The following is a 20,418-nucleotide window of genomic DNA, read 5'->3' on the forward strand; positions in this document are numbered from 1 at the left end:
CTTTTTGGTAGTTTTGCCTTGGGAGGCACATTAATGTTCTACAGATCCCAAAAATAAATCAATAAAGATTCAAGAGGGAAAAAAGCCTAAAACTGAAAGCAAAATGAAACAATGGAACTGAACTATATTTTAAATACAGCTAACCTGTAGGTGAGAAAAACCAAGTAACTTATAAATGAAAAATATTCCAACTGAATACCCAATATTCAGTTGTAAATGGGGTGAAGGATAAGGAAGAGACTGAACTTCAAATTCTTAACTAATTCTACAGTGATTTGCGTGCAACAATTCTACAACTATTTTGGATATAGTTTAGGTTTGAGCAATGAGTAAATGTTGATGTTGTTGGGAGCCAATGTTCCCACACTGGATAAAGGGAGATTCAAATATAGAATGAGGAAAATCAAGGAACACCCCTATATGAAAAGGCTGAAATTAAAGGTATTCATATAGACATATGATTTCTAAAATATGTGTATACATATATACGTGTGTGTATATGTATATACATATATATATATATACACATTTATATTTATATGTGTGTGTGTGTGTGTGTGCACGCACATGTATGTATATCTATATGCATTTATTTCCTGTTGTCTGCTTTAAGGGTCTAGAAACAAAGACACCCCAGTAGCAATATGCATACCCAATGCCCAGATCTTGGTTTCTAATATCATGATAAAACTAATTATCTTGTAACAAAAAGTGCTAAAAAAAAAAAAAAATTATGGGTGCATGTCACAAGGACAAAGAAGCCACCTTGAAGGGGCTACCATTAGCTAAATCTGGGAAGTCTGAAAACCAAAACAATGTAGTAAAATCATAAATTATAATTTATAATTAAACAAGAATCTATGAGTCCTGAACTAAACTGGAATCTGTGAGTCCACACTGAATGAATAAATAAATAAATAAGGTAAAGGGAGGATTCTTGTTTATGGAATGCTGAGTAACAACTAGTAAGTATGAAGGAAATGCTAGAGTTGGAAACCACTTTACAACAGGTTAAGAATCATCAGTTTTTCAAAAAAGTATCTCCTCATATTACTTATTAGAAGTAAGGGACAAAAGTAGTAAATCTACAGTGGAGATAGCAGACAACATCTTGCTAAGGTCATCAAAATAAATAGCACAAAAGAAAGGACAGATGGGCAACACGTGCCTCTGATATGATACCCTGGAAAGTAAACATGACTTATAAGTAGTCTGGCAAAGAATGCATAACCTGTGTCTAATCATAGGGAAACACCACACAAACTCATAATTGAGGAACATTCTGGGTGAGGTGATATGCAACATGTATTACTTAAAAACCACCACTGTCATGGAAAAAGAAAGGTTGAGGGATGTATTCAGATTAAGGGAAACTAAAAAGATAGGACAACTAAATGCAGTATGTGGCCCTGGAAGGGAAAAGAAATGCTAAAAGGCATTATTGGGTCAACTAAAAACACTGAAATACAGATGAAATTAGAGAAAGGTACTGTGTTAATATTAAATTTACTGAAGTTTATTATGGTTATATAAGAGAATATTTCTGTTTTCAGGAAATATACATTGAAGTATAGAGGGGGGAAGGGCCATGATATACGCAACTTACACTCAAATAGTTTCAAAATTAAAATGTCATATAGAAAGAGGTAGAAAGAAATAGCAAGAGAGGATAAGCATGCCAGCATATACACACATAGAGCAAATGGGACAAAGTGCTAACAGAAGATGAATCCAGTTAGAAGGTATAGACGAACATTCACGTAAATTTTCTCTAAGTTTACAAAACTCTTTCCAAATAAAATTGAAAAAAAATATATATATATAGGTCTTCTGAACAAGATGACTTAAATTCATGTTGTGATCTATCCCTTCTACTTTACACATACAGCAATAATAGAAAAAAATATAAGAGACAACCAAAAAAATACAGTCAGGTTAAAAACTAAGATAAACATCTCTATAAACCAGAAAAAGACCAGAAATACAAAGTGGTGGACGATGCCGAAGGTGGGCTCGGCAAGCAGACACTGTCAGCTGACAGTCCTGCTCCTGTGGGGCAACCGGAACACAACCTTCAAAGAGAAAGTAGGTCACTCACCTCTTTATTTGTAAGGCACTTAATAGTTTGACAGTTTCTGGAAGAAGAAAGTTCACTAGTTTCTGCTTCCCGGGTCAAGAAAAGGAGTTTCTGACCCATTAAGTCCAAGCATTCTAAAACACTGTAAAGAAGTTGAAGATATCAGATTAAGAACCACCATTTTCCCTAACCTCAGAGTTATTTCTCTATACTTGTACTGTCAAATAAGGGAGCCACTAGCAACATGTGGCTATTTTACTTAAAATTAATTAGTATTAAATAAATTTACAATTCAGTTCCTCAATTGCATTAATCACATGTACTGTACTGTGTGGACCTTACTGGACAGCAGAGATATAAAACAATTCCATCACTGTAGAAATCATATTGGACAGTAGTGCTCTATATTTAAGGGAAGGAAGGATAAACAAGAAAAATTCTCAATGTTTAGGTTATACTTTAAGGATCTGATACATTTATTATGGTGTGGTGACAAACTCCTTCTGAACCTGTTTTTTGTTTTCCTCTAACCTGGGCAATACCTCAAGGCTATAGGTGATTGTTGAAATCAAAATACCCACAAGTCTATCATCTCCCCTAATGCTACTTAGTTCATTTCAATATCTTTTTTTTTTGTTTGTTTGGTGAGACAGTTATTTTAATAGCAGTCACGAGATTTAGAAAATAATAATAATAGATGCTATTTAGGGTAGAAGGTGGTATTTTTCCCTCCATGGTTTTTGTGATGGAAGAATGTTACTCATACTATTGGTAAACATTTTTCAATAGACTTAACAAACAAACAAAAAACTCCAAGTTTTGTATGTCAGAAACCATATACTCTTTGTTCTTGTTTAGATCTGAAAAATATTACCTTGTGTTTGACTGCTGAACTACTTCTGCTGTATTTCTTGGCCCTTGGCCTGCTGCTAGCAATTCTTGGTGACTAGCTAGTGCCTCCAGATTTAGTTCTGCAATCTTGAAGAAAATAAAGTAGTAAAAACCATCTAATTTCCTGCAAAGCATTTGAGGTTTAAAAAAACAAAACAGAAAAAAAAAAAAAATCCAAGAAAAACCCATTCAAGTGGTGTTCTTTGCTTCTGCAGACAGTGGCTTTGTCACTGCCACAGACCCAGGCTGGCTTCAATAGTTACCAGATTGTTTCTGGCTGCTTAGCCAAGAATGGCAATCTGTTACCAGCTGTTGGTGTTGTTATATGAATACAGAAAAGGGCCAAGTAGGGCTAAGTAAAAAGGGATGGCAATTTTGACTCATCACTGACCCCATGGAGTCAGTCATTTAAAATTTACTTCTTTATGAACATGCAACTTTTGTAAATGATAAAAGAATGGCTTTTACAGCAACATCAAAAAAGACCTTTTATTGGTTTAATACAAAATCAGTTTATTATTCTTCCATAAAGAGGGGAGACCACTTGGGAGTTGTGATGTAGAGAGTGAGATACAAACTATTATTTATATGTCCAATAAGATATTTTAGAATGTCTTTCTACCACCGTGACACAAAATACTATTCTGGATGTTCATGGCTCTAAATGGACTACAATTTATTTCATAGTGCAGTCATGATAGAACATATGCAATGGGACAATCTAATAGGTTAGAATGTATGGTAATAAGGCCTGTCAGAAACTGTGTCTTCTTCAATGTCTCCCTTATGTGCTATTCTAACTTAGCACCCACTGAATTGCTACTGAAAAAATGGTAAGCTCCTCCCACCCCAAAGGAACAAAAGCCTATGTCGATTTTTTAATTATTACAATTATCAACATACAATGATCACCACCACATTATGGTGCTTAATATATTCAAGACACTATATTAACAGCTTTATAGAAGATATTTCATTTACCACCACCAACAAACTAGAGAAATGTGTTCCCATTTTACAGGTGTAGAAACTAAAGTTGTTCAAAGAAACTGACCCAATGCAGGGCTTGAACTTACAACCCTGAGATCAAAACCTGAGCTGACATGAAGAGTCGGACACTTAACAGACTGAGTCACTGAGGTGCCTGTTAAGATTTTATTTTTATGTAATATCTACACTCAACATGGGGCTCAAACTCACAACCCTGAGATCAAGAGTCATGTGCTCTACTGAATGAGCCAGCCAGGGGCCTCTATCCTATATTTAAAAACAGATTAAGTCCAACTTCAGAGACCACATACTTATCTACTACATTATGCTAGTAATATAGGCCTTAATTCTGAACGCTCAGCTTGAATTACACTCCTATCTTTGTAAAGAAAGGTAACAACAGGGGATGGCAGTCTGTGACTATCTGTTCTAGTCCCATAATTTTAAGAAAAGTAAACACACAGGTCAAAGATACTAACCTTCCTTGGGCCATACTTAAGGAAATACCGAGCCAATTCAAGGGTTGTTCTAGCATCTTCTGTGGCATCATGACCAAGCCTATCTGGACACTGTATATCCTTCCTGGAAAGTCAAGATAAAATTGACATACCTGGGACCATTTTTTAACGACAGGTTCTTTCAGCTACCTCAAATATTCTGGTTATATGTAAAATTTCAGCAATCTGATAATCAGATTTCATCATAACAATCAAGATTCCTTTATTCCTAAGTGCCATGAGAGTACCAGGAGTGAGAGGACTGACGATATACAACAATCAGAAATGGCTTTGTTTACAGCAAGCATATTATCTGGACATTAGGCTACCCAATAAAGTCTCTGACCATGCCCCAGCCAACCCCTTGTCTCATTTTTTAGATGTAACCATTTTTTAAAGTTAACTTCCAGAAATTTTTTATTTGCATGCAAGTGTCTATATGTATTTATAGGTCCATACATCTTTTCTGATTCATTTTTAAAAACCTTTAAAAAGTATATATATTTGTGTCTATAGATACATCTAAATCTAATCTATATCATATTGATATCTGGGGATATGCAGATCTTGTTCTGCATCTCCATTTTATCCTCAGTAATATCTTAAGAGTTTTTCTTACTAGCACATATATAGATTCATCATGTTCTCTTAACAATAATGAAGTATTCAATAATACAGATAAATGTAATTTATTTAACCAGTACTACAGAATATTTGCAGGGTTTTTGGCTATTTTAAACCATACTATAATGAACATCTTTATACACATGTGCTTGTACATTTAATATAGGAACATTATGTTTTCAAATTCTGATTAACTTTTCTGCCCCTCCCTGTCCCGATCTATCCATTAAACCTCAGCTGTGAATGTAAACCCCTTTTTGTATTCCCACGATTTTTCCATTTGTTAGTCATACTTCTCTGGAATTAGCATCCCAGGATTCGTAAGAAATGAAAGGAATAATGTCTACAGACTAAGAAGAAGAGCAGAGATCCTCAATTTTGCTATTTGCATTAAATAAGATATTATATGCTAACTTATATGTGACTTATCAGGACAGTATTATAAGATGCAAACAACCTACCCCAAAATAGCTTTGGCTAAGAACTTTAGCTTAAATCTTCTGCCCTGCTCTCTGACATAAAGCAATGATGTATCAATAACATATGGATGTATCATCTGAGGAGGAAAGAGAATAGAATGAGTAGCATCCTATGCTAAAGTAAAAAACAACTGGGCTGGGGGACAGAAGAACCCAAGACTTTAGATTTGAGATGAGTGGAACAGGCATATAAACTGGAAAAACTAAGTTCTAAATCAGATACTCACTTTTAGCGCTCTGAGATCCAAGCCTAATGAATGGCCCACTAACACAGCATCAGGAGGAAGCAGTGCTTTTAACTGTCTCTGTACATCTTTGAGTTTGGTTGTCACTGGGTTAAGAATCTTCTTTGTAATTCCTGAAAAGCTTTCAATGAAAAAAGAGAAATGGACAGGTCAAGGTTTCCTCCTTGAAAAGTCATTTCAAAAAGAGTATTTTTAAAAATTAATATGTGCTAACTGTAAAAAGGCTGAAAATACAAATAAACAAAGAGGAAATTTAAAATGACCAATAATCCTACCACCCAGAGATCACTTTTTACATTTTAGTAAATATCCTTTCATACTTTTGATACATATATTCATGTATATATTTCATTTATAAAAATTCAATCATAATGCATATTACTTTATAACATGATTTTATCATTTGCTATATATCATTAACAAGTTTTCACATCAATTAACCTATTTTAACACATCCTTTTAAATGGTCACAGAGTATTCCATTATATGGATTTCACATATTTTAATCAATCCTCTACTTTCATATGTTCCCATATATTTGAAATACTGTGACAAACAAACTTATACATACATCTTTGCCACAAATGACTGATGATACTAATTATCATGCCTCCTAATGGACAATCTTTATCACTATCATGGCCTCTCTGTGCCTAAGCAAGCATCAATTTATAGATGCAACTTCAATGGGCAAAAAAGAGTAATGTTTTACTAGCTTTTTTTGCCTAATCATGATAAAATGTGTATTCTAAAATTGCATGATAATCCTTAAAAAGGCAGACAAAAATTTTTGAGCTTCAAATTTCTTAGTTTTGTATTGGTTTTCAAGGTCAAGGCAGCTTAAGCTCTAAAATCCTTTGACTGATAAATAATGATTTGCAGGTTTTTCACATGAGGTCTTATTAGACAGCAAAGTTCCAGCTATTTGGCAGTTGCTAGATCATGATTACAACCAGAGCCTCTAGACAAGGAAAATATTGTGCTTCCTTAAGGTCACAGGAAGATTAGAGAGCAAGAAGGGTTAAGAGCTATATACAGACATTGTGCAATTTCAGTATTAAAATTTACACCTGTGGTACCCCAGCTTTGTCTTTCATAATATAGATGTAGATAATACCTAACTAAACAGAAACTACAAACTATTTGTGTTTTCACATTCCACTCTAGTCTGCCAGTTCAAGGGAGAGCAGAAGGCAAGGTGAAAAATACCTGGTAAGGTAGTCCAGAACCTTGTTGTCAGGTTTAACAAGTTCATCCATAACACAGCAGCCTCCTTCAGCAACCAGTGAGATGCGTGTTAGCTCCCTCCCCTTGGATGTGAGGCACTGAAAAACCAGGCCAGAGTCAGACTGCTGAACGGTGGAAGCTCTTGCTTCCTCTCATTATTCAGACTACATCAACTGCTGTCGACTATAACCTACTGGGGACCCACTGACAATGGCACAACCTTTTGCTAACTAGAGAATCCAGAATGAATGAAATTAAAGCTGGGCAGACTGCTGAACCTTTCATCTAAGGTAACCGATTCAGTTTAATTGCTCTGAAAAGGATGTGCTCAAGGAAGATGGATGGAAATAATACATCAGCCATCATTTTACCATTTATTGAGTGTTTTACATTCCAGTATTAGCTGAGTACCACTAGTAATTTAAAAAAAAATTTCTTAACGTTTATGTATTTTTGAGAGAGACACAGAGCGCAACCGGGGGAGGGGCAGACAGAGAGGGAGACATAGAATCCGAAGCAGGCTCCAGGCTTTGAGCTGTCAGCACAAAGCCTGATGTGGGGCTCGAACCTACAAACCACGAGATCATGACTGAGCTGAAGTCAGACGCTCAACTGACTGAGCCACCCAGGGGCCCCTGGATAGCACTAGTAATTTAATTAGCATGCTCTATTATCATCTCATGCAATACTAAGCATTCTATACATACCACCTCATAATAACCCAATGAGGTACCTCTGTTATTATCCCCACTTCAAAGAGAAGCTGAGACTGAGAGAGGTTAGGGATTTGTCCAAGGTGACAAAGCCATTAACAGGCAAGGCCAGCATATACACACCCTGATATGAGACTCTAAAATTTTAGCTCTTTGCCACTTTGTTCAGAAATGAAAGACTGTTACCTGAGTACTAAGTGAGAGAGGATGCCCTGTCTTTGAAAGGAGACTTACTAATTAGACAAAGTGAAACACAAAGGGAGCTTGAGACAAATCCTACTTCTGATCTTAAATGTGTAACACCAAGCCAAACCAGTGGTAGCTGAGGCAGTCCTTAGGGGAACAAAATACTTGTTCAAAAGACAGAAGGAGTAAACTTCTGGTAATGTATAGACATCTGGTTAAACATAACAACTAGTTAGAAAACTTAAGTGATATTTATTCTTCATCCTGGAGCATATATCTAAGTTTTCTAAAATGTGAGTAAAAGTGCCTACTTTCAGTTATTTAAACTGAATACTGGAATGAAATGGACTGATTCACTGGTACATTAGACTCAAGAAATCATCTTCTACTCTAGTTTGTAACACTCCAGTTGAAACATCAAAAGTAGTACTTACCATTTCACAGTCAAGTCCAAAGAGAGGACTGTTGTCTGTTACAGAACCATGACATTTGGTAGGTACAAAATTTTCACAGTCTGGAAAACCTAGAAGGAAAAGAAATAAAATATTTGCCTTTAAAACTAGAGATGGTAAACATCACTCAGATTCACTCACCCAGGGAAAACTGAAATACTGTAATTGCTGGGCACCTTCTCTATGTTAGACACTCGAAACATAAAAAGAGACAACGTCTGTCCTCTAGTCTTTCTCCATCCACTCATTTTTTTTTATATTCTGGGGAAATACAGGCTGCTGTTATAGGGGATACTAGGGCCTGGACTTCTTGGCAATTATCAAATAACAATTTTTCCTTCTTATGAGAACAGAGATTTTAACTAAAATTTGGCTAAATCCAAAGTCAATGGACATTTTCATGTTAGGCATTGAGGAAGGATAAACAAAGTATGCAATAATTGCATGTGGCATCTTTCTTTCCTAAATAAAGAAAAAGTAACAATAAGATTCCACCATACTAGAGATCTAAAAGGATTTTACTGTAGGCAGAGTGACATTCATCATGTGCACCCATGCACCGAACTCTACCCTTGAGACTTCTCTGAGATGCCTGCATTTTTCTGGAATCAAAGAGTGAAAATTCTCTACAGAGGCCCAGAGCTATAGGCTTAAGGCACCCACTCCATCGTGTACCCTAACCAGGTGTCAATAACCAGGCATGTTCAGCTAAGAGGCCCCAAAGTGTTTGAACCAACAAAGATTCCTACCTTCAGACAGAGGCTAAAAAAATTAAAATACCTAGATCTTGTATGACAAGAAACAGAGGAGTCTGAGAGACTGACTAGTTTCTGTATCATGGTACCTTAAAATTTCCAACTAGTTACAATTAAAATAATTAAATATGATCTAGACCAGAAAAGAGAAGCATCCCCAAATTTGGGAGACTTTATACTTGCTGCCCAGATATTATCTATTTTATTAGTAGCAATAATAACAAAAAATAACTTCTTAAAAGCATCATGTGCCAGGCACCATGCTAAGCACTTTTCTGTACATTAACTCATTTAATCCCCATGGCAATCCATGATACGTGAACTATTAACTCCATTTTATAGATAGCATATGAAAAGATGTTCAATATCATCAACCATCAGAGAAATATAAATCAAAATCACGAGATACTGCTTTACACCACTATAATGGATATAATCAAAAAGACAGAATAACAACTGTTGGTATGGATGTGCAGGAACTAAAACCTTTATTTTTTATTAAATGTTTTTTAATGTTTATTTATTTTTCAGAGAGAGACAGAGTGCAACTGGGGGAGGGGCACAGAGAGAGGAAGACACAGAATCTGAAGCTGGCTCCAAGCTCTGAGCTGTTAGCACAGAGCTCAACATGGGGCTCAAACTCCAGGGCCGCAAGATCGTGACTTAAGCCGTAGTTGGACGCTTAATTTACTGAGCCATCCAGGCACCCTGAAACTGGAACCTTTATACATTGCTGAAAGGAATGTAAAATAGTGCAGCTGCTTTGGAAAACAACCTCAGAGTTCTTCAAAAGGTTAAACAGAGTTACCATATGACCCAGAAATTCTACTCCTAGGTATATACTCTCCTAAAATGAAAACATATGTCCACACAAAAACTTGTACTGAATGTTCATAGCAGCATTATTCCTGAGAGCCAAAAAGTGGAAAGAACCCAAATGTCCATCAACTAATGAATGGATAACATGCTGTATATCCATATATAGAATATCATTTGAATGAAAATAAATGAAGGTGGCAGATGGCAGCTACACTTAATGAGAACAGCATAATTACAGAGCTGCCTAATCACTATGTTCTACACCTCAAACTAATGTAACATTGTGTGTCAACTATACTTCAACAAAAAAAATAAAATTATTGCTGGTTAAATCTTTTAATTTTTTGTTTTGAGAGACAGAGAGAGAGCATGTGCACATGCACACAAGTGGGTAGCAGCAGAGGGAGAGAAAGAGAATCTCAAGCAGGCTCCACACCCAGCACAGAGCCCGACTCAGGGCTTGATTTCATGACTGTGAGATTCTGACCTGAGCCAAAATCAAGAGTCAGATGCTTAACCGACTGAGCGACCCAAGCACCCTTGCTTCTTAAATCTTAAAAAAATGAAAGTATAAGTGTTATAATAAGTAGGATAAACTACAAGATATGGATGGTACCATGCATATTATTTGAAAACTAAATAATATATATGAACATACATGTGTGTGTATGTGTACATATTTTACATATATATATACACATGTGTACAAATATACATACACATATAGGTACACATACACATATATACATATACAATTTTAATATTTATGTAATCTCTACACTCAATGGGTTGAAATCACAACCTTGTGATCAAGAGTCTCGTGCTCAGGGCACCTGGGTAGCTCAGTCAGTTAAGTGTTCAACTCTTGATTTCGGCTCAGGTCATGATCTCACAGTTCATGGGATTGAGCCCTGCATCAGGCTCTATGCTGACAGTGTGGAGCCTGCTTGGGAGTCTCTCTCTTCCTCCCTCCCTCTCTGCCCCTTCCCTGCTTGCACATGCATGCACCTGCTCTATCTCAATATAAATAAATATATGTTAAAAAAAAAAAAGAAAAAAAGAGTCACATGCTCTTCCACCTGAGCCAGCCAGGCACCCCCCAAAACTAAATTATATTTAATCTTACTAAAATTAAATTTAAAAATAAAAAGAAATTAAAAAAAAGAAGAGGAAATGGAAGTACTGATACAAGCTACAACGTGGGTGAACCTGAAAACTAAGTGAAAGAAGCCAGTTACAAAAGACCACATATTGTTCAATTTCATTTATAGGAGATATCCACAATCAGTAAATGTATAGACAGAAAGTAGTGAAGGCCTAGGAGCTAAGGTAGTGTTGTGTGAAAAATAATAGTGCAGGGTTTCTTTTGGGGTGATGAAAGTATCCTAAAATTGATTGTGGTGATGGTTGTAAAACTCTGCAAATATACTAAACTATTGAATGGTATGTTACATGGATGAACTGTATGGTAGTTTAACTCTATATCTAAATAGAGCTGTTTTTGTTTTTTTTTTAATTTTTTTTTTTTAACATTTATTCATTTTTGAAAGGCAGAGAGAGACAGAGCACGAATGGGGGAGGGGCAGAGAGAGAGGGAGACACAGAAACAGAAGCTGGCTCCAGGCTCCGAGCTATCAGCACAGAGCCTGACACGGGGCTGGAACTCACGAACCGTGAGATCATGACCTGAGCCGAAGCTGGACACTTAACTGACTGAGCCACACAGACGCTCCAAGCTGTTTTTGTTTTTAAAGGAAACTTAACATCACTGCTATGATTAAGAGGTAACAAAATAAAATTAAGGCATTTTTCATAAACTCCTGTTACATAACTGACCAAGGCTCTGAGCCCAGACCTTCACTGACGAAAATGAAAATGGGGTATGGTGGAGTGGGAGGAGAATTAGAAGTATCAAAGAAGTGTTAAAAACATATTGACTTATTTTTAATATACTAAGAAGGAATGAAAGTAACTTTCTCACAGAATATTTCAATGATATTTAAGGTCATGTTTATGTGCCGCACATCCTATACTCTAGGAAACCCTGTACTTAAAGTGTTTCCTTATTAATAGAAGATGGACTAAGTCATTTGGAAAGCAGCCAAAAAACCGGAACTTTCAACAGTAGTATTTAAAAAAAAATTTTTTTTTTTAATGTTTATTTATTTTTGAGACAGAGAGAGACAGAGCATGAACGGGGGAGGGTCAGAGAGAGGGAGACATAGAATCTGAAACAGGCTCCAGGCTCTGAGCTGTCAGCACAGAGCCCGACGCGGGGCTTGAACTCACTGACCGTGAGATCATGACCTGAGCCGAAGTCGGCCGCTTAACCGACTAAGCCACCCAGGCGCCCCTCAACAGTAGTATTTTTAAATTTTTTTTTTTTTTTCAACGTTTATTTATTTTTGGGACAGAGAGAGACGGAGCATGAACGGGGGAGGGGCAGAGAGAGAGGGAGACACAGAACCGGAAACAGGCTCCAGGCTCCGAGCCATCAGCCCAGAGCCTGATGCGGGGCTCGAACTCACGGACCGCGAGATCGTGACCTGGTTGAAGTCGGACGCTTAACCGACTGCGCCACCCAGGCGCCCCTACAGTAGTATTTTTAAATAAACTACTAAATATTTTTACATTGTTACCAACATTAGATTAAGTCTAAACCAACCTTGTAATGGAAAATGAAATGTTTTCATTTCCTCCTTTGTGAGAAGGCATCTGGTTAAGCCCACTTTCTTAGAGCCATATTTTTGAATAATAGGGTCATTCTGCAGGCTGATGCTGACTTTTGAACTGGTAGAAGGTAAAGACCCTGAAAAAAAAAAATAAAAGGACAAATATACATTGTCAGAATATGTGTTTAAGAGACCTCAGAGGACATATTTCTTAACCTTGTGTAGGGTAAGCATAGTGAAGATCAAAAGATGTATTAAGACCCAGCTTCAACTCAAAGGAGCTTGTACTGATATAGTTATAGGAAAACAAAGAGAATGTAAGTCTGAAATGAATTATAATAATAAAAGCTATAAAAATGAAAGGAAGAATACACTGGTTGGGGTGGTCAGAGATGGTTCAACAGAGGAAAAGATTAGCTGAGTCTTGAAGAAAAGGCAGAATTCAGATAGTTAGTGTATTACACCTGTCCATCACAGTGCTTGCCACTCCTAACAGCGCATTCTACCTAAATCTACTCCACTCCTAGCCACCTACTCAAGCATCAGCCTGTTCTTTAAGCAAGAGTAGTCACTGGACTGAGAGTGGGAACCTGGCTTTAGAGTGACACATCTACAAGCAGACCAGTAACTTGATATTCCTTGTCAAGACATGTTCAAAAGGGATAATGGTAATTAGCTAAGCTGATCAGATTGCTTGCTTCCAGAATCAAACCAGGAAATACAGAGAACTGACCAGTTATGAGAAAACAGAAAGCAGAGAAGATAGATGCCTTGAAAGGGCACCTGGTTTCCTGGTGGCTTTCTAGTTTAAATGCATCCTTTAAATAGGACAGTAGTGTAGGAAACAGTTGAGAGGAATATAAAAATGAATTGTAATGCAGTGCAAATGCCTGGCACAAGAGATTGGGCTTTAGTCCATAATTCAGTACATAATGGAGAGTAACAGCAAGTTCCTAAGATGGGAAATGGCACAACCATAACTTTAAGAAAGATCAACCTCAAAGATATGGGGAAAATGGAGAAGAGAGAGAAATGAGAAATGAGTCACGCAGACTGAGTATAAGGAGCCAAAAGAAAAGTAATTCTAAAATTCAGGGCTGTTACCTTAGAGAAAAATGGTACCAACAGAAAAGGCCATTTGAAGATGGGAGCCTGTAATTTAAGGATGAGAAAAATGCTTTTAGCTATTTCATGATGGAGGGAACTGGGAAATATCCAAGTAGCAACATCCAGCAGGTGGTTGAAAATGCAAGCCTAGAATCTCGGACATCAGACCCAGAGATAAAGATACAGGAGTTATCAAAAGAAGAGTAATAGGTCAATTGGGAAGATAAATATTTTGAAGGAAAGACTGAATTGAAGGACGATCACAGTGCTATAGGCTATGCTTTGGGACTTTGATATTTAGGATGGGAAGCAAATGAAATCCTTTAAAGAACAAAGAACTAACCATAACTCTCTAACTTCTTACAGCCTACAGAATAAAATCCAAAGTCCTTAGCATAACACTTACAACCTGCAGGACAAAGCTTTAACCTACCTCTCTGTCTTGTCTCTCACCACTACTTCCTCTTATTCCAACTCATCATCCTCCAGTTATCCCCAACAATTATATTCTTCAGCCACATCAAATCTCTTTTGCCTGATTATTTCTTTTGCAATACTAAGTCTTTACATGACCTTTGAATCTAATAATGACTACTCCATGATTACTTAAAAAATTTTTTTAAGATTTCTCATATTTTAAAAAAATTTATCTATTTTGAGGGGGGGAGAGGGAGGGAGAGAGGGAGAGAAAGAGAGAAAGAGAGAAAGAGAGAGAGAGAGAGCACGCGCTCTGAGAGAAAGTGCGAGCATGAGCAGGGGAGGGGCAAAGAGCAAGGGAGAGAATCCCAAACAGGCTCCATACTATTGGCACAGAGCCCAAGAAGGGGCTCAATCTCACAAAACTATGAAATCATGACCTGAGCCGAAACCAAAAGTTGGATGCTTAACTCAATGAGCCACCCAGAAGCCCCACTCAAAGAGGTTTAAAATACAGTGGAGATCAAATCAAACACAGCTGCAGGTCAGATACAGGCATCTGTTGGAAGGAGAGGGGAACAATGGAAAGGAAGGAAGCAGAGGTCTTTGAGACAGAGGATAATAGGAAACACAGTCCTAGAGGAGATAGGAAGGAGCCACTGGCAACTCCTCACCACCTTTTCATGTCAGCTCAGTATAACTATTCAATTATATTATTGCTGAACACACAAAAAAGTATCACTGATTAATACTTACCTAGGTCCAATGAATTCTAGCAAGTTCTGTTCTATTCCATCATCTACCTCCTTCCCCTCACAAAAACAGAAGGTTAACTACAACTTACTCATGGACACAACCCATATGTTTGAAAACTACTGCCATCATGGATATTTCTCTTTCAATTGGCTAGCATCTAAACCTCCTGCCTATTCCCTACTCTGAGTAGTTTTTTTTTTAATTTTTTTTTTTTACATCTATTTATTTTTGATAGAGAGAGACAGAGCACAAGTGGGGGAGGGGCAGAGAGAGAAGGAGACACAGAATCCGAAGGAGGCTCCAGGCTCCGAGCTGTCAGCACAGAGCCCGTTGTGGGGCTCGAACTCACAAACCGCGAGATCATGACCTGAGCCGAAGTCAGACGCTTAACCCACTGAGCCACCCAGGCGCCCCCCACTCTGAATAGTATTAATGGGTGTTCCTTACATTAGTCAAAGGCAAGATCTTCATTCCCATTTGTATACTCATGGCTACAAAGACCCACTGACAGTTTAAAAATTATTCACAGTAATCTGTAAGAGTCAAATGTTATTGATATCCAGGGACAGCTTTCACTTATCTCACCTAACCAAATGGTTTCTGAGGCATGAATGCTACCTATGGTTCCTGCTGTCTAATCTAAGTACTGATCCATGTTCTCCTTAAAAAAATTGTTTTTCTGTTTAGTTAGAATTGATCTTTGTTGTTTGCAAGAATAAACTTGATTGACAAACCTACTTATAAGTATAGCCGTAATATCTTTTATTTTTTTTTAATACATTTAAATTTTTTTACAGTTTGAGAGAGAGAGAGAGAGAGAGAGAGAGACAGTATGAGCTGGGGAGGGGAAAAGAAAGGAGGAGAGAGAGAGACTCCCAAACAGACTCCGCACCACCACCGCAGAGCCAAACAGGGGGCTCAAACTGGCAAACCATAATATCAGGTCACTGAGCCAAAAACAACAGTCAGATGCTTAACCAACTTAGCCACCAAGGTGCCCCTCCATAATATCTTTTAGAATGAGCAAATCATCAAACCAGAGTCACAGCCATACCTTCCACCATCTTGGATAGATCCCCAGTTGTTTGTTTCTTTTGCAGTCCAATGATATCAGCTAGAAAATTAGATGATGGAGGAGGCAAGCGGAATTTCTGAAAATACATTAACAAGTTTTTTATAAAAATGCTTGAAACAGTTAAGATAATGTCAAAGACTTGCACTTTACTTAATTCTATGTCTAGCAATGTATTTATTTATTTAGGCATGCACTTTTTAAAAAATTTTTTTAATGTTTATTTCAAGACAGTGTGCACTTGCACAAGCAGAGAAGGGGAAGGGGCAGAGACAGAGGGAGAGAGAGGATCCCAAGCAGGTTCCACGCTGTCAGCACAGAGCCCGAAGCAGGGCTCCATCCCACAGATGGTGAGATCATGACCTGAGCTGAAATCAAGAGTCGGGACACTCAAACAACTGAACCACCCAGGCGCCCCCACTCAGTACTATGAAAGGTCTAGACCTTAACTGTTTGTATTGCAAAATGAGAAGTTTCCTTAATGTGTAAAAGTGACTAGGTAATTAAAAAAAAAAAGTGACAAAGGAAGTAAGACCACATTCATCCCATTCCACAAATTTTCTTTGCTTCTCTGATTACAGAGGAAAGTCCCCTATATTTTTCAAAGCACTTCTATCTATTATGTTAATGGACAGCTTGCCAGGTAGGAAAGATGACACAGCCAGGCTTAGAGTTTGAGGGCTCCAACCTTAGGCTCACTTGGGCTGAAATTCCAGCTCTGTCACTTACTAGTTATAAGCTGAGCAAGTCACTCACAGTGTCCTTATTTATAGAAGACACCTGTACCTCTCACAAAACTACTGTGAGAATTAAAGATAATGCATGCAGAATGACTGATGTAGGTCCTAACACATATGTAGTGTTCAATAAATGAAAATAAAAAAGAAAATAGAGGCTCAAGGATTTAAATTAGTACTCACCAAGTCCAATCCCTCAGGGTAAATGGATGAAACAGTTCAATAAAGAATAGAGGTGGCTATGGGAAAATGGAGAGCACATGCCTCTTCTAGAGATAACAGCTGCTATTCAGCTGCACATACTATTCTAAGGATGTCCAATCTTGTGATATTGTCAAGAGGCCAAAAAACATAAGACTTTACATAAACTGTATAATTTTTGAAAATATCGTAACCCAAATAAAATAGGATAATATCAACCTGAGGACTACATATAGATTGTAATCTGGTAATAAATGTCTTGCCTAGATCATCAAAGAAAATCAGAGACAAACCTAATCTCAACATGAGATCTCTTTTTTGCTTTCTACAACCTCTACTGTTTCTTTTATCAGGTTGCCAAAGAGCATAGTTTGAGAGATGTGCTCTAATCTCTGGATAAGAGGACTCAATTCAGGCCTTAATACAAAGTTTTAACTTACATGCGTGAATGCCTTTCGGAGAAATCCAAACTCCATATAGAACCTATAAAAGTGTAGCTGGCTCATTCCCTGCAGTACAAAAACCACCACGTTGTTCAGCTGGTTTTGGTGAAAAAGCTGGCACCAACTGTTGAAAAATCAAACCAAAACAGCTAAAAGTGATACCATCAAGTCAGTTCAGACATACAAAAGGAAAGTGTGGAAAAAAAGCAGCAAGCAACAGTTAATGGAGCTTATCTTCACTCACTGACTGCCTGGTAAAGAACAGCTTTTAATGCACAGAATTCAAATAAAGATCTCGTGAGATAATTATTTATTGCATTCAAATCCAAAATCCTATTAAGATTTGCTTTAAATTGGAAATAAGGTAATTTTACAAAGGCATATCCTCAAGATCCCAAGCTGCTCTGCAGTCCTTCCTAAGCAAGTAATCACATGACTGACGTCAAGAAAGCCAGTTTTAGATAAACTGACAGACTAACGGCAATATGCGTTAATGTAGAAGATGGCTTTTGAGGTATCTAGCCAATCTCTCTCAGATAGATGTCTGAAAAACTTTGAAAAGTTTTGAAACAATTTGTATTGGTATATATAAAAAGCAATTTTCATTAGATATTTAACAATGGCAGTGAAGATATCAGAAAAAAATCTCTTTCACCCTTCACATAAAGGGAACAAAAAAGATTGACTGGGATTCTTAACATTTAATCATATTATTTCAATCGGGTCTCCACTGGGGGTTATAAACCAAAATACCTATAGTGGTGCTGGGGAAGGTCATTGAAAAGACATGACTGCAGCTGACCTGTGAGCTGCTCCAAGGACACAGCCTTGAGATAGTGATGTGGTGTTGAAAACACCAGCATGGTATATGTGACTGAATCCAGTTAAGGCCTGTATGTACACTTTTAGGATTTGGCAGGTAGGTGTAGGGATCTATTTGTTTTGCTCCTACCCAAGACCAGCTTTGTATATGCAAGTTCCCTTTGCTTATTATTAAAACTGCCACTTACCAACCTGAAATGGCCTGCCTCATTCTTTAGTCTCTCCCTGCCCTCCAAGTAAGGGGAACTGGTTTCAGTTTTCACCCAGAAAGTTCCGAAGAAGGTTGCAAACCAATAAGCAGCCAGACAGATAATGCAAAAAAGAGAAGCAGGTCAGGTAGGACACTAAAGAGTACATGCCCCTATTCAGATTTGACAAATTGTTGCCATTTGGGAATACAGGGACAGCTGCCAGATCTTAAGAGTTTTTTGAATAAAGTATCTGGATTTTAATAAAGGAATTCCCAAATTAAATATTGGCAACTAGTATAAGAAAAATTTAGGATATTCTGTATGGCAAATAAACAATGTAAATTAAGAGTATATGGCCCTGTAGACACGAGTTTGAAACCTCGGGTCATTTAAGTTCATCTCATACCTGGGTTTAGAAACATTGGAGTTGCCCAGAACTGCATACTTCAGCAATTCACATAACTGTTCATGTGTTACTTCACAGTTTTCAGCAAATAAAATGGTAGATAAGCGGGCTTTCTGAAAAGATAAATCAGGGCATAACAAATGACTATTGGGAATAACAATAAAGCAAAGCAAATTATTAAAACATTCTAGTTTCTGATTACTTTAGCATATATGCAAATGAGGGGTCTAATTGAAAATGAAGGTCTAAAACAACAACCTATGATAGGACATTATTAATACAGTGTTTAAGAAACATTGATACAGAACCTTAATTATAGATACTTGGTTACATACTAGAGATAGTAGGATGAATAAAACAAGACTCATGCTCTCATGTTCATTTTACTGAAGTAAAAGAAATGCAAAAATAGGTAATTCCAATGCAATGTGGGTAAGTGCTATTATAAAGTATAGGAGTAAAAAAGGCTAACTGCCTTGGGGGTTAGAGAGTTTGGGGGATAGCTTCATGGAGATGAGAATACTGGGGCTGAGTCTTGGAAATAATTTGTCAGCCAGATAGGAGGGAACATTGTGTCTAAACATGTAGTTTTATTTGGCTGGAGCCAAGATGGCATGATGCAGAGCAGAGGAGATTTGAGAGTATACAGAAGAGGGAGCCAGATCATAGAAGTTCAATGTGGTCTACGGTAAAGAGTCTGACATTATTCTGGGGAAACAAGGAGTTCACTGAAGCTTCTCCCTCCTAAAATAGCTATGCACTTATATTTGGTTATTAAAGCAATTCATGCTTGTGAAAAGAGTCAGATAACTGAGAAAGGTAAATAAAGACAATAGGTAAAAGAAAATAAAAGTCATCTGTACTTACAGAAGTCAGAGATAATTACCACTTTCTTTTTTTTTTTTTTTTTTTTTTTAAATTTTTTTTTTTAACGTTTATTTTTGGGACAGAGAGAGACAGAGCATGAACGGGGGAGGGGCAGAGAGAGAGGGAGACACAGAATCGGAAACAGGCTCCAGGCTCTGAGCCATCAGCCCAGAGCCCGACGCGGGGCTCGAACTCATGGACCGCGAGATCGTGACCTGGCTGAAGTCGGACGCTTAACCGACTGCGCCACCCAGGCGCCCCATAATTACCACTTTCATTTTGGTTTGGGAGGCAGCAGAGTAGACTGGTTAGGAGCTTAAGTCCCAGACTCCTACTACTTGAGTTCAAATACCAAGCTCTACTATGTAGGACAAGTACCTTAACCTAAGACTCAGTTTCTTCATCTACAGAGTAATTATAATTCCACCTCATGAGATTTTGGGAAGATCAACGAGGTAGTGCAAATGCAATATAGTAAGACTGACATTATCATAAGTACTTAATAAACACCAGACATTATTATTGCTATTGTTCCCATGAGTTTTTAAAGATAATGTTGAGCACCTATTAATTAGCCATTTAACAGTTCTGAGCACTTCACATCTATTAACTCATTTAATTCTTACAGGTCTTTTAAGTGGCTACTACTTTATCATCATTTTGCATAAAGAAATGAAGGAATGGGTAAGTGGTAGAACAAAGACTGGAATACAGGCTCCAAAGCCCAAAATCTTCATCTCTATACTATACTGCCCCTAAAGGATTATACTAT

General features: G+C 37.4%; 1 protein-coding gene across 1 annotated transcript in view; it reads right to left on the reverse strand.

Annotated features, from left to right (window-relative positions):
* Positions 1 to 20,418, reverse strand: part of REXO5 (RNA exonuclease 5) — a 37,736-nt gene that overhangs the window by 15,291 nt on the left and 2,027 nt on the right. The window contains exons 3-13 of the mRNA XM_047087385.1: positions 18,780 to 18,892; positions 17,358 to 17,484; positions 15,962 to 16,058; positions 12,621 to 12,764; positions 8,364 to 8,452; positions 7,013 to 7,128; positions 5,786 to 5,924; positions 5,541 to 5,635; positions 4,438 to 4,540; positions 2,952 to 3,055; positions 2,099 to 2,219 (exon numbers count right to left, since the gene is read on the reverse strand). Coding sequence (XP_046943341.1) covers positions 2,099 to 2,219; positions 2,952 to 3,055; positions 4,438 to 4,540; positions 5,541 to 5,635; positions 5,786 to 5,924; positions 7,013 to 7,128; positions 8,364 to 8,452; positions 12,621 to 12,764; positions 15,962 to 16,058; positions 17,358 to 17,484; positions 18,780 to 18,892 — 1,248 coding nt within the window. The remainder of the gene's footprint in view (positions 1 to 2,098; positions 2,220 to 2,951; positions 3,056 to 4,437; positions 4,541 to 5,540; positions 5,636 to 5,785; positions 5,925 to 7,012; positions 7,129 to 8,363; positions 8,453 to 12,620; positions 12,765 to 15,961; positions 16,059 to 17,357; positions 17,485 to 18,779; positions 18,893 to 20,418) is intronic.

This window comes from Lynx rufus, unplaced genomic scaffold, assembly GCF_022079265.1.
Source record: "Lynx rufus isolate CCGP_SWC_20201006 ecotype Redwood Valley unplaced genomic scaffold, mLynRuf1.p SCAF_23, whole genome shotgun sequence".
Lineage (NCBI taxonomy): Eukaryota > Metazoa > Chordata > Mammalia > Carnivora > Felidae > Lynx > Lynx rufus.